The sequence below is a fragment of the Haliaeetus albicilla genome, chromosome 9 (genome assembly GCF_947461875.1).
Source record: "Haliaeetus albicilla chromosome 9, bHalAlb1.1, whole genome shotgun sequence".
Taxonomy (NCBI): domain Eukaryota; kingdom Metazoa; phylum Chordata; class Aves; order Accipitriformes; family Accipitridae; genus Haliaeetus; species Haliaeetus albicilla.
The window spans coordinates 33,917,316-33,932,418 of record NC_091491.1 but is presented as its reverse complement, the minus strand read 5'-3'; the positions used below and the strand labels follow the sequence as shown (position 1 = coordinate 33,932,418).

General features: G+C 42.1%; 1 protein-coding gene across 15 annotated transcripts in view; it reads right to left on the bottom strand.

Moving 5' to 3' along the window:
- The window catches only part of MCF2L2 (MCF.2 cell line derived transforming sequence-like 2), a 187,689-nt gene that overhangs the window by 151,987 nt on the left and 20,599 nt on the right, over nucleotides 1–15,103 (bottom strand). For 6 of the 15 annotated variants that reach the window (XM_069792606.1, XM_069792610.1, XM_069792608.1 and 3 more), the window contains exon 1: nucleotides 12,693–13,307. The exons of 1 other annotated variant lie outside the window; for it this stretch is intronic. In XM_069792606.1, the coding sequence (XP_069648707.1) occupies nucleotides 12,693–12,834 (142 nt within the window). In that variant the 5' untranslated portion in view covers nucleotides 12,835–13,307. Of the gene's footprint in view, nucleotides 1–12,692; nucleotides 13,310–15,103 lie in introns of those variants that run through there. 8 more of the 15 variants (XM_069792607.1, XM_069792611.1, XM_069792618.1 and 5 more) reach the window with 5 other exon arrangements.

Genomic DNA, 15,103 nt, shown 5'->3' with positions numbered 1-15,103 from the left:
TTTTAGTGACTGAATGCTACAACTGCCTGGCCTTCTGTTGTCTAGAGGAGGGGGTTGCTTCAATCCCCCATCTGAAGTCACTTATCTTGGAATAATGGTTTACAAATTTCCAGAGCAAAGTTCATCTCTTCTTAATGACAGCCTAATATGTAATTCACAGGGAAGACAACTGGGAGTGAAATAAAATCTTTTCTAAAACATAGAGTACATCAGCCTACTTCTACTCTGTGCAAGCTCAGTCAAAAATTACCCTCAGAGCATTCAAATCAAAATTGTGGATTGGGAGAAAAATCAGATTGCTGATGTGATGGAAAAGAGTCAGATAGGGTTAAGCATAAGGTCAGAGATTTCGTTTTAAGAGCATGAAAAGACACCTAATGTTATGTGTTCTTACTCTTCTTAAAAAGTACCAAAAGGCAACACACAAATCCAGAGTTTGAAAGTTGCAAAGTACGTACAGTTCAAATGTTCTTCCAAGTCCTGTGTCTCCTTGCCATGAACAAGTTAGCTAAGAGTCTAGCAGAACTACATTCGATGTCAAGAATTACACACACTAAGGAGACAAATTTGCATGTCTTCACTGATAAGGTTTAAGCAGGCCAAAGGATTTGAAAATATTCTGTCCCACCAGAATTCCCAATGCAAACCTTTAAGCAAAACATTTCCCTTCCTGAAGGCCAAAAAGAACTTCAAAGTTATTACATCAGCAAAAGAAGCTCTTGGTTTGGGTTTGATTTTTTAAATTCTATTTATTTCTCTTTCTCACCATTTGTGCCCTTTGTTTACTTTTTGAAAATGTTTGTTTATTCTTTCAGCCCAGACAGAGAAACAGCAAGATCAGTTACTGATACGAGCTGGCTATGCTACAGATTGTTTGCTTTAAAGAGGAAATAAAAATCCAGCTATAAACAGAAAGGAAATCCCATCCTTTCCCTTATTCTTCTACACATTCCCACCACCTCTTTTTTTGCTAACCCATGTTGAGTCAACTGAAAACTAAGCCAGGAAAAAAGTTATTGTAAATAAAGCAAAGCAATCTTTTTCTTAGTGGATTGCTTCTTATCTGGGTTAGTTCTCTGCAAAGGAGCTTGAAGGGTACAAGAACTAGTAAGGCATGGGGTGGGAAATGACAAGGCCAGGACTACCTCTGCCAGCAGAAAATCACACTTGGATCAGCTTAGAGCAAAATAGAAAATGCAGCACAGGTAGGTGACTGGTGTCATATTTTCTCTCAGATCATTTGCTAACCAAGCACAACTGTAAAACTTAAAAAGTGTATTTGTTTAAATGCAATTTCTATTCTCATTAAAACCAAGTTTCATAGCAAAGTTTGCTAACTAACTTTCATAAGAGAGAAGATTCTTCTATAATATTTAAGTAACTCTGGTTCATGTTAGGAGGCATCCCTTAAAGTTTTGGGGTTTTTTTTAAGTGTAACAGCAAACCCAACTTTGTGTACACAAATGTAGAAATCTGGACAAGCAGGGTTAGGAGCAAGTTTCCAACTGTCTTGAGTGATGCACTGCTGATATGCTCTGATCCCTTGAGAAGGGACAAATCTAGGCCATGGTGTGGATGGAGATGCCTTGCAAGTGTTCCCAAACAAGGTCCATGAAAGAGGGAAAGTTTAGAAATGCACATGTTTCTCTAAAGAGCTCAAAAACCTATGACCCTCAGTGTCTACCTGGGCAGAAGCTGAACTGTTGCCTGATGTGATCTTCTATTGCACAGCAGATCTGCTCTTCATTATGCTACATCACAATCAATATTTCCAAAGCATTCTGTGCAGCCTAATGAAGGATGTACAGCTTTACCTGAGCTTTGCTCTGCAGGAATATTAAACATTTCTTCTAAGTCTTTCAGCAAATATTGCTCAAATTACTTTGGATCACTACATTTTTCAGTTCATCTCATTGACTAAATTTGATGTTCACTTTTAACATAAAATTACAGAAATTGAGAGGTTACAGATAGAAAAGACCTGTTTAGTGGCTGTGTTTTCCCATGCTCCAGGAGTGGTTACAGACCAAGTTAAACAAGTTGTTTTTACAGGCAGGCATTAGGAGTCTACTGTGGCTGACTTGGAAGGGGCTGAAAAGAGAGCTGTTTATATCAATGAACTGAAATCATGTCCTCTCAACTGGAAATCCCCTCACTTTCAGTTTCTTAAGTGGGTATGTTGGGCCACTGCAGTATATGGAAAATCTTACCACCCTAAAGATGCAAACCCATTAACATAGACCTGTGCTTGAAGTTTACTGAATGAAAGATTCAAGACAAGCTCAAAGCAGTAATTAGTGGCGACCTCCAAAAGAGACATTTGAGTGCTGTCCAAGTAGAAGGTAAGGACTACAGTCAGGCAGACATCAAGGTGGCTGGGACACTGGGGAGAATTATAACGTGCAGTTATTTGCAGGTTAACTTTGCCACTACGTAAAAGGGAAATTTCTAGGTTACCCTCAAGATCACACCAGCCATTAGCAAACTGCAAGGACTTTTCAAGGACTTGCTTGCAGTAACTTTAAAGTCACAAAGAGTCTAGCATGCTCCTTCTTCACATAGGAAATGCAAGTGAAGCACAGCTATTTTGGATCCAAACCTGAACTTCCCCCAAGCTTAGGTCTAGGCTTTCAGGTGGTTGCTATTTCAGCAGACCCCTCAGGCATGTGCATAACGCAAAGTTAAGTCCATGTGCAGTCACACTGAAACTAGAGGAAATGTACATACGCTTGGAGTTTTGTTAAACATTTAAATATGTTATTAATCTAAAATGGCAGTGGATGGCCAGGAAGTTCAGATACAGAATTAAAATCCGAGCCCAGGGACTCCAAGACTCAGAAGTACTGAAGTTGACAATTCTCAATCAGGCCTATCTATAGTTTAAAAATCAATTATTCACTTCTGTGTCAAATTGGTGAGCAGGCTGTTACCAACCCAGGCAGGATGGGTCCCTGCTACTATTATATACAATGCTGCTACTGCTAACGTGTACCCTCTAGGGTTTATTTCAGCTTTCTAAGCCAACTTCAAAGGATTTTGTTATAGACTTCCTTGGGTTTGCCACTTTTTCCATTTAACCACTTCTTGAAAAACAGTCTTTTGATGTTCTTATTTGGCTGTAATTTTTTTTTGTTTGTCTCTAAAGAAAATGTCTTAAAATCGGTTGGTGAATCAAAAAATCAAAAGCTTTCTCCTACATAAGTAAACTGGAAAGAAAGTGAAAATAAGCCAGCGTTTTGATTTACTATTGGTACATTCTACAAAAATACATTGGTGTGGACAAATTTATATCTAGTCACACTTCAAGAATTTTGACAACTATTTATTGTCAGAATACACCATACATTTATGCACACATCTAAGAATCCTTGATTAATAATCCCCATAAAAGCTAAATTGTACAAACTAATATAAAATTCTTAAAGCATATACTCTCACTGTTCAGTTTAGGTGACTTTATATCCCATCCTGTTATGAAGACATTTCTTATAATATTTCTGTAAAATCGTAAGAAATAGATAAGAAATTATTAACAAATCTTCACTATACATTATGAACTATCCATAATCAGGAAAGAGCTAAAGAAACACACCATTCCACATCATTTGCTCAGCGATATTTTTTTTTTTTCTGAGACAGACATTGCTTGATTCACAGAGCGTATGCTGGGATATTATAGGGGGGGTGCTGCATCCTACTCTCCACAAAATAGAAAATTACTTAATAAAAGGCATTAAAGGCCAAGGTCTAATCTCAGCATCAGCTTCAAGAAATTAATCCAGATTTGCAGCAGCATGGCACAGCCCCTTGCTTAGTCCCTCAGTAGTAAAAACTTCCTGGTGGTTTCTGATTTTTGCCAGAGAAAAGTTAATTCATCTTCTTCCCAAAACCTGTGCTTCACAACAATGCTGGATTGCTAGAACACAAATTCCTGCTCAGAATACAGAATGCAACAAAAGAAGGTTTCACATTTCCACACTGTCATGTTAAAATCCATCATGAATAACAAAAAACACATGTGGCAAACTGGAAAACTAAAATACATTCACTACAATACTTGGACACTAAGCTAATCAAGGTATAGCAGACTTCATTCCTTCTTCCTCAGAGCTTGCCAGAAGACAGTTTCACAGCTGAAACAGTATCTTAGAAAAATTTCAGCCACTGGCTCTGCTCTGAACTATTACATCCACCAAAATCATTTCAGAGTCTATTCACATAATTTCTGAGGGACCACTCAGCTCAGGAGCTGAAGGACTGTTTTCTTGCTCGCTCCTGAACAGAGGCCAGTTAGCTCAAAAATATTTCCCTGGTTACTGCCATTTGAGACAGTGAGCCATAGCAGCCATCACTGCTGCCGGCAGCACTCTGAATATATATCTCAGTAACAGGACAAATACTGCTCACAGCCAACCTCTCTGCCCTCAGAGACCCAGCAGCCCCTCCAGCAGCCTTCTCCAAGCTGTCACCACCATCTCAGTTCAGACGCCCATTAGAAAAAGCAATAGAAACACATTGCAAAGAGTGATGCCTCCCCTTTAGACCCACACACACTCACAAGCATGTGCCCTCCCTTGTGTCACAGGCTGGCTTCTCTGCAGTCTCGCTGTGGTAATGAGTTCACACAAGGCAGAGGGGAGGGATGGAGAGAGGCAGCCTTCTGTGGAAGCAGTCCTGGATCTAACCAACAGTGCACCAAAAAGCTGACGCTCTCCTGGAGCAGACTGCACAAATTGCTTAGTAACTGCTTCAACACAAACCACAGCAGAGACCTCTGACACGCACCATACCCAGGCTTTAACCCTCCCCAAGGTACAGCTGGCTTCTTCCTTCCCAGGCAGCTCTTCACTCAGACCTGTAGACTTTGGAGGCATTCACAGCTTAGCACAAACAGAGGTACATCCCAACAAGAGACAAAAGAGATTGACTTGCTCAGACTAAGGCATGGAAAGTGCTCTCATTAAAATAACTTTAAATAGTAGAGTATTCAGGGCCAAGGGAAACCAACAGCGCTGCTGTGAATAGCTGTCTTGAAGTACTATCCCAAAGGCACACCCACACACCAAAGCATAGTACTGTTATTTAAAGACAAAGGAGAAGACTGCACAAGACCTATGAATTTGGTTGGAAACATGATGGCAGCTACTGAATAGGGGGGCAATCTGTTCTACATATCTAGTTCAACAAATACTTCAGGACACAAGTTCACACAGTGCATGGTGAGAGTACACATGCGCTTTCATGTTGGCATGCCAATGGTAACATGGCATCTATAGCTCTCTGAAGAAAGACTGGGTCATCACTTTAGCATTATGTTTACTGATAAAATTGTCCCTTTACTACCACAAACCCCAGCAGTTCAGTAACTTTAGATACAAGTCACTCTTTACCTAGGGTACAGCAAAGCAGCTGTCCCCTAGGATGCATGATGTAGTAGCAATCATCTTGTTTCTTCTGCATGGCTTGCCATCAGTCAGGCTCAAAAAAAGACAAGCGTCATTCATTTTATAGATAGGGAAAATGAGGCATGGGGAGAGGAATCTAGGTCACCAGCCAACCTGTTTCCCCCACCTGTAAAATGAGGAGCAGACCAAAGTTATCCTTAAGACAGATCCACTCCAGTAGCCTGTCTGTATGGACAATACACACAGTGTTTCCATCCTTCCCCCACCAGCCAGCCAACACAAATTATCACAACGTTTATAGTATAGCATGAGAAAACTAACAGGATTTTATATGTAGTTACAGATAAACGCCAAAAGAATGTAGAGCATCACCATGCTAGGTACGAGATATGTATGAGAGCTTAAGACACCTGTAGTGTTAGACAGGCACTACTAGGTGCATAAAGATAGACTAGGAGAGCAGCAAAATGCATAGTATGTTTTTACATTGCATTTTTCCCCCCAGCCTTTCCTAAACTGCATGCTAAACAAACGAATTTACCACCTGTACCAAGTGTGTAATGTTAGTCTCTGCTGCCCGCACTGACATAAATGCCCACATGTAACCGATTTACAGTCAAAATCTGCCTCCCGTTCCGGACACGTTTTGCTCTCAGGAGGGGAGGCTACGGGTGGGAGATTCAGCTCCAGCTCTGCTTGCGCACAGTGAACAGCCCGCAGCCCCGTTACGCACCGAGACCCAGCTCATCCTCGGTGGGAGCCCCCTAAGAGGGAGCAGAAGGAGCGCGCAGCAGTGCCCCGGGCAAGGTCTGCGGTAGTGCACTGCCCTCTCCCGGGCAGCGCTCGCACCCTTCCTGCGGAGACTCGTCCTCTCCAGCAGCAGAGATGGGAGAAGCTCCAAAGCGTTATGGGCAAGTGTCACATCGATGTAAGTGGCTGATAAACGTGCCAGATGATTACACTCTAAAAATCATTTTAACCCTGTGTGTAGAGATGCTGAGGAAGTAGCAGATCCAGCTGTGGAGGTAGAAGACTAAATGATACTCTGCAAGTGAGTGTAAACGACTAACCTTATGCTGGATTCCTGAGATAAGGAGAGGAATGAACTCACTCACCATTGAAGAGGCACCAAGAAATTCCTCAGTCCACTGCATGCTCAAAAGAAAGCTCATAAGGCAGCACTTTCAGTTTCATAAACTAGATTTACAAGTGTCAGACATTTTTTCATTTTCATAATTAGTAAAGGTAATTTCAGTATGCATCTGTAAAATGTCTTTGCCAAGCTCAAAAGGCTTAGTTGTGCCTCCCAGTAGAACAACATTTTGTACTATCCAAATATTGTCCCACCAGCATACAGCATACAGAATAGACTAATATTGATGTTTCAGGTTGTGTTACTGGTAAGAATCTGCAGTACATATGGAAGTTTGCTTTTTAAAAAAAATTTTCAATGACCTGATTCTCAGTTGCTATAATGCATCCCAGTTTCATTGAAATAACTTGCACCACCCAAGCATCTGACTACACATTTTCATGTGTTCACACCTGTGGGTATGGGTGTCCAAAAGCACAACAAGGAATGCCTCATACCCAAGTACCTCTAACCCAAGAGATCATCTTCCCAGATTCTTTCACTGCAGGACCAGGGGGGGACCACTAGGTTCATTGTGTTTGACTTGTTGAACACACAAGAAGTTCACAGAAATTGGATTAAACCAGCATTTTAGAAAGCTCTTTAATCTTATGTTAAATACTCCAGGCAACTGCAAATTCACTGCTTCCCCTAGAGCTGCCCTAACACAAAGAAATTGGCTTGTGTTTCAAAGCTCTCACTTTAATTTCCAGCTCATTGATTCTTATTGTGGTTTTGACTTAAAAATTTGATAGTTGCCCCCAATTTCATCCCTTCTCTGGCAGATGTCCTTTCCTGAGTCTAGTGGTAAAGTCAAGGGAAACTGGAACAGAGTATCCCATTCCTTTACCTCTTCCCATCTCATCTCAGGTTTTCCCAATGCTAGCAGAGGATGACCTTACTAATTAACAGTATCCCAATTTCATAATCAGATCTTCAGTCATGTAGACCCTTGCTCCTCAGAGGCCCCCACAGCAGCACACTGTATCAAGGTGGTGACTTAAGAGTTTAGACAAATACCCTGAACTCAGCAATCCCCAATTTAATGACTCACAGGAACAGGTTCTGAATATGAATAAACTGCTGTCTCTGTGCAGAATAAAGTTGCTGAGACATCCTGGCTTAGAAAAAGGTGAAAAAAAGAAATGTTTGGTCAATAATTCCTGTCTGTTGTAAAAGCCTGAAGGATTATTTTTTTTTTCCCCTTGAGAAATGGAATGAATTTGTGCAACAAGGCACCTGGCATAGTCCAAATAGTTATATATAGGAAGCTGGGCTGCTACAGCCAAGCTTTACTTATCATTCCTTTATACTTGAGCACCAATAATTCTACTAGATAATGTCCAGGTGGTGAAGGAGGAGAGTCCATTACTTAGAAACCTCACTGGGCATGCTAATCCACAGCAAGATTCAAGTAATAAAGCAGCAGCACAATTTGTACATGAGATCATCATATTAGCACAGCAGAATTGGGTTTTTAAGTGGGGCTTGAAGCAGCAGAACTGGCTGAAATTGGAGAATAAGCTCCATGGTCATAACCAGGGTGAGAGCTCTGCACAGATGCTCTCCAACCTCCCAGTACATCCAGCACCATTTTCCCCCGAAATCTTCTCCCCAGACAGTTTACACTACAATTTAGGCAATACAAAAAAAGGAAACTGAGCTATTATCTTGTGGTAATAAGTCCCACAAGTTAACAAAACATTACCAATTAGAGCTGTCTGTCTATCCGTGTTTAATGCTTTTCCATTTCACTGGGTTGTTTCTTTTTCTGGTATCATGGGAGGAAAGGAAAAACATAAATACCCAGAAGGCCTCTGCTATAATCTGCCCTCTGAGAATTTGTTCTCTTGATCTTCTCAGTACTACTTATCTCTCAAAACTCTTTTAAAATGGAAATCAAGCTATGCCGACCCTATTTTCATCATCATTCTCTGAACTTTTCTGATTAAGTAAACAGGGTTCAGTATTGCTCAATAGCAGCAGAGCAGGCTACATATCAATGGGAACAGGTGAAAAGAGACACAAGCATCTAAGGTAAGGATCTTTTCTTAGAAAAACTTCCATGGAAAACAGAATATTTTATTTTAGCTATTTTCTTCGCAGTGAGAGCCAGCTGAAAAAATTTATCCCAGGTTCCCTAGGTAGCATTTTATATTAAGGAGGAGAATAGATACTGAATGCAAATAAAACAAGAAAAAAATCTGAGCAATGCACAAGGAGGCACTATGACTGAGTCTCAAGGGGGTTAGAAATACCTTCCACTTACACTGCAGATTTCAGTCTTCACATGAAACAGTCACTTTCTCCAGTAACCAGCACCTTTGTGGAAAGGTCAGCCATGTGGGAAAGGAAAGCATTTCTCATTTATTTCACTATTGAAGGTGGAGAAGATCCAAAAAGTCCAAGAAATTTCAGCCTGAACTCATTCAGATGGGATTTCCTTCTGGGGATAGCACCATAAAACCAGTTTGCTATCTTTAAATCCTTAACTGCTCTAAAAACATTTCCAATACTTCAGTCCCTTCTCCTCCCTGAACAGATAGATCTGAAGAACTGCTTTTCATTTCCAGCAGTAAGAGAGACACAGCAGTAGGACTGAGAACAAGTGCCCATGATTGCTAGACAGACAGAACTGTGGCATTCCTCTGTCCTACAGAAGGACAAAATCAGAATTACTTTCTTAGCACAAGACACAGGTCCCCATCCTACTAGCAAGGAGGATTTTGCCTGGTTTTTCAGCAACAGCAAAATCCTGAATAGCGTCAGTAATGAACTGCATACTCCTTAGTGTCTGCAGATTCATTATGCTGTTTTATGCAGCCACCAGCCTAGAGCACAGATGAATAAGGCACATTTATTCACTTAAAAATATATAATCTGCATGCAGCCTCAAGCTCCACAGCATGCAGAAACATAGTCTAACCAGCCAATGCTCATCCATCCATGTTAAGCCCCAGTAGTGTGGTCCCACTGGAGGACTTGAGCATCACAACAAGGCAGGCTAATTAAGAGCATCTGGGGACAGAGGGGCCCATTTTGGCAGGAGGTGTCCTCAAGCATAAAAGATGTTAGCCAGCAGCTGGGTGACATGAATAGTCATGTCAGTGCTGAAAAGGCACATGAGCCACTGTCCAATAATGATGTATTTCATGACAAGAGGCTATGCTTCGGTTTCAGCTTCAGTATCTCTTTTGTGAGAAACTGAAAGCGCTACAAGGAGGATCAACTCTGGACTGGAGTCACTACCACATTTCTTGCCTGGCTTTCTTGGGGCTCCTTCTTCTTGGTTGTCAGTTATAGCACCTTGGTTCTGCAGCTCCCAGAGAGTTTCAAGGTCACATACTGGTCCTCAAAATAGCCCCATTTGTACATCAGACCCCAGAGGGGACTTCAGCACCCATAGGCCAGCTCATACAGCAAGGTCCTTCTTCTGCCTGTTGCAGGGAGCCAGGGCTGTGGAGCTCTGAGCAGTCATCATGTGGCTATAGGGAAACTGCCCTTCAGCTAGTCCCTCATAGCAGCACCTTCTTTTTGTAATCATTCACTATTTTCATCTCCTTACATCAACAGGAGGCTACAAACACACTTTTAAGCACTGGTCAAAACAGATCACATTGATTCAAAGGAAGTCTTGAACTTGCATGATCCAGGAACTGGATTAGCTTGGTAGCATGCTGCTTGCTATGGGGTACTGCAGATGAAAGGTTTACCTACAGGTAGGTTACCTGTAGGCCACTGCAGGCCTGACTGCAGCCATGTGGCCTCTATTTCTGCTGTAGTTACCTGTGTGCCTTCCATCTCTTCTCGTTATGATATTTAGTACGAGAGATAAAATTGCCACAGAATATTCACAGGGCCCCACAGATATGGTATGTGAAAAATGCTTCATACTTTGGCGTGCCTGAAGTATTGAGTAAGCACTAGCCAATTAGTCCTCAACAACACTCCAGCTGGATCTTTACATTGCAGGAAGGGTACCCCTAAGTGAGAGTCAAGTCAGAACTCACCACAGAGATCCATAAACCTGCATTGCCACTATGTTCAGGCAGAGTCAGCCTGAGAAAAAGGCACACATCCATCCCTAGAGTTTGTCAATGAGTCTTTGCCAGTAGCAAGGGACTAGCAAGATGGGGCAGGCAGAGCCCAAGTTCTCTAGAACAGACCATCTTTCTTCCCCTGTGTTTATGCAGCACCTACTGCAAAGGGAAACTGGTCAAATCAAAGGATAATCATAGCTACATCATCAGGAATTCACTAATTACGTAGGCAGGTAGTTCCCACTGCTTCTACTTTACAGATAAGAAAACTAAGGCCAAAACAAGACAGCAGATGAGTACAAGGTCAGAGTCAGTTCAGAGCAGGAGAAAAGAACCCAGGCAGTGCTGCTGTTATGAATTCCTGTGCCACCTTGCCAGCTCCTTAGACCCCTTCCAACATCATCATCGCATGCAGAATTGTCAGTAGTGTATTCTCACAGCTCACGCAGCTCTAATGCATGCGGCTGAAGGCACCTTGTCCCTAGCAATAACCTAACTTCTGCTCCTCCTTTGGCCACATTGGCAGAATTTAAAACAGAAGCAGCGAAGATGCTTTCTGCCTCACAAAATGGCAACAGGCTCAGACTGAGTTGACACACTATCTGTTCTCTAGCAGAAAATGTTTTTCCAAGGGATTTCCGCCCATAATACTGTGCCAGGTCATCTCTCAACATGAGAGGCAGGGAAGGTGTTTCCCTGGGAACAGTAACCATGGCAAAGCTCTTACCAGTGTCTTCCCCTCTCTACCTACAGGAAGAAAATGAACAGCAGATGCCTGAGCTCTGCCTCCAGCAGGCCCACAGACCCCCAGAGCCGTAAGCAGCCTGGAAGCACCTGATCAAAGATTCAGGAAGGAACTTCAATTAATTCTGTTCTGTCTTTTACTTAGATACCAGACATTTCTGCCATGCTACACTGAACTCAGAATGCCTCATTACAAAGAGTGCAACTGGAAACATCAGTGTTACCAAAAGGTCAGCCAAATACAACAACGCATAGGTAGGCACTGAGCCCAAAAATCAGCATGGATAGATGGCCAACAGAAGCAGAGGTACAATGGACTGGCTTTGCAGTTTTCAAACCCTGGCATTGTGCATTAGAGCCCTATTAAAGAAAGTATCTGCAAACCCCAATTTGTAAGCAGTAGCTGCCGGCAGATGACCTGCTTCTGGTCCACCTCTTTCTCTGCAGAATATTCTCGATTTACCAGACTGAATGCAACTCTCTCTGCTGAAGGGCTAATTAAATCATAATAAACAATTCACCTTGAAAGTACAATCATATTGCATGCTTTTGGGGATCTTTTTGTCATGTGCTAGTGAACATGTTATAAATTTCTGGATTTGAGATTTGGTAAGTATTTATTCAAGTTAACACAACAAATGAAACCAAGGGGCTCCTTGGTTAATCTTTCTCTCAAATAGCACTTAGAGAAAAAGTGTTCTATGATTCAGCAATCTTGATATGTGACTAAACAGTCAACAGCCTAGGTTTCAACTATCATCACTCTACTTCAGAGTTAACATGCAATTAGCATGAATTGTCAGGGCACCAGCATCTTACATTAGCAACCCACTCAGTGGAATACTGCCCTGTAGCCATACTCACACAGAGCACAAAAAACTCAATAGTCAAAGTTTCTGTTATGAGTACAGTGAAACGAGAATCTTTACAGTGAGAAAGATATTGACCTTCTACATAGTACTTTAGGAGCACAGGGTGACAGGGTCAACTGGGTCATGATACCCACTGTCCCATATCCTTACATTCATTTCAAAAAGGCATTTTACATGCGCAGTAAATACCTGCTCCAGACATATACAGAAACCTCAGTGTCTAACACCCAAGTGAAATAAACATTTATTCAGAATGAGTCTAGCATTCTTTTTAACCTCCTCTAGGTCAAATCACTGCAAATATCCCAGAAATATACAGCCAAGTCAAATGATGCACTCGTACCTGAGTTAATATCCAAATCCAACTAGTTGTCTTTATTTACCACTGAATCCTCAGAGAAAGCATTAGAAAAATAATCTCTTTTTGCAAATCTCCTAGGAATGCAATGCAGGTACCACTAAGAGAAGATGCTATTTCTTTTAAAGATGCTGCACATACCTTTCTTTGCCATGCGTTCCAATCTAATGCATCCTCCTATAAAATCATGGTAAGATTTCATTTCTCCTTCTGTTATCCGGACAGCAGCGAAAGGTGGATTCCTGGGCACCTGTTGTCCACATTTCCGACACCGAGAAGCCATTGCCACAGCTCAGGAGACTCTTCTCAGGAATCTGCTCTCAGTTTGCTGGAATCCAGCCTGATTCTTCAGCCGTCAGTCCAGGCTGGTGACTTTATCCCACTTAGTTCATTCAAGGTCACCCTCACCAGCAGGATGTTCGCCATTGCAATTGGCTAAGACATTTATAGGCTTACTGACTGTGTTTGTTTCTCCCTCCTTGCTTTCAATATCAGTTTACTTTACTCTCTCATTCAGAATGAAAGCTGTGAACCTCAGCACAGTCTATGCCCTGAATGGCTTCCTTATCATTAATTTAAAGCTACCTTATAAGCGACAATGAAGAGAGAAGATCCCAGAAGCACGTTGCAAGATCACAGAATGTCTCTTAAAGAGCATGCCAGATATGTTCACAAAAAATTTTTCTTTAAGAAAAGGTTTTTCTTCATGATTTTTGGTCCCTTTCAGGCTTATGATTTTATGATTCTTCATCATTGACAATGGATTTTTTTACTTCTGCATTTCAGCTTGGATGGTGCAAGGAGACTGCTCTGCAGAGCTGCTCAACCAATTACTCATATGTCTGGCAGTGGTACTGGGAGACTGCAACTGTACAGAAAAGCCCTCTGCTGCTATGCACGGTCCCTGCTCATAAAATCTGATAATCTAAATGAACAGAGTAGCAAATGGAGGACAAAAGGGAAATATTGCTGGCAGACAGGCTCTGCTAGCTGTGCAATCCCCGATACAAATATTTTAAAAAAGAAGTTGGATCCATCAGTCTGATACCAAAATGAGAGATCTGAAATACACATTTAGAAATCTCTTTGAAGGTGCTGGATATTTGACTTGTTTCCCTTTTATCAATTACTGTAATACAAATCACTGACCAGAGAGCCTTGTGAAGAAACTAGTACTTGGGGAACTGAGTGCAGAGAGTGCTCTATACTGATGCAGTGAAATAAAAAGGAGCCTTCCTTGGGGTTGGAGGGGACTGCACAGGAGATGCATGAACAGGCACGAGGCAGCACTGGTGACAGTGCAAAGAATACAATGAGAACCTAATGAATCAGGGCTGAGCTGCAACCCAGAGCTCAACTGCAGGGACCTGAACACAGAACAAGCTTCCTGCAAGGATTTCATACACAGGCCAGGAGAGTCTTTGCCTTCCTCTGCCTCAAGCACTACCACCTGTTGGCACTTTACATAGCTGCATCCAGTACTGTTCAGCTCATGGCCCTCTCAGATCACAGATGATCCCTAGACTTGGAGTGGGAAAGGAGAAGCCTAATTAACACAAATCAGAGAATGAACTAGAGGGGACAAAGATGCCCAGGAGAAAAAAGCATTGCATGATGCCATTACTAAAATGATGAATAACTAGATGGACAGGCATGAATGCCTGTAAGTGAAGCATACAGAAGTCAGCTCAGCCCTACTTCCTCTCCATTCCACAAACTTCTGCAGCTTCTCCTCTGCCAGCCCTATGGCTCCCCAGCCACACAGTAAGCTGTTTCAGCTCCCTAACCCAGCACACACAAACTGACCATGCAGTAAAACAGCTACAAGACTTGGGAAGCAGTGAGTCTCAGGACCTCTCCTTCTGATGAAAGGAAGCCATAAATGGGATCTCCACTCTTAAAGTAAAATACTTGTGCTCCCTTCCTCCCCAGATTTGCTGCATGGCATGAAGCTGGTCACCCTCCTGCTCTTTGCCAAAACCCTGCCTACAAAGTGAGAACAATGACATACTGAGCTGTTGGGTGACCTGATTCATTAGCATTTGTAAAATATTTATTAGAGCTTCTATAGAGAAATCCCCAGGGCACTGCAATATTTTGCAGATAGGGAGAGCAGTGGCACAGAAGGCAGAATTAATTTGTAGTAAACTGTCATCACGAGATAAGATAACTAGAAACGTAACCCAGCAGTTTTATCTTAAAGCCTTTTTTCCATCCTCTTTTCTTTTGTTACGGGGGCTTAAGGTGTCCTTCCATACACAGGCAAACATGATATACCTTGGAAAATAAGCTTTTCTGACAATATGTTCATGTGTATGTCTGACATATGCAGAATAATTGCACTTCAACCTCGCACATATATACATACACAATGGGGGAGAATCCAGCATTTGTGACAATACGCTTCTGTCTGCCATCCTCCCTTGCATACGCTGTTCCCACCAGTATCCATGTGGCTTAGCAACAGGAGGATCTGTGAGACACCCTGTTCCAAGGGGGAAACTTGATGCTGGAAGTGGGATGCAAGAAGAAATCTGCCCTAGGTCTGAGCT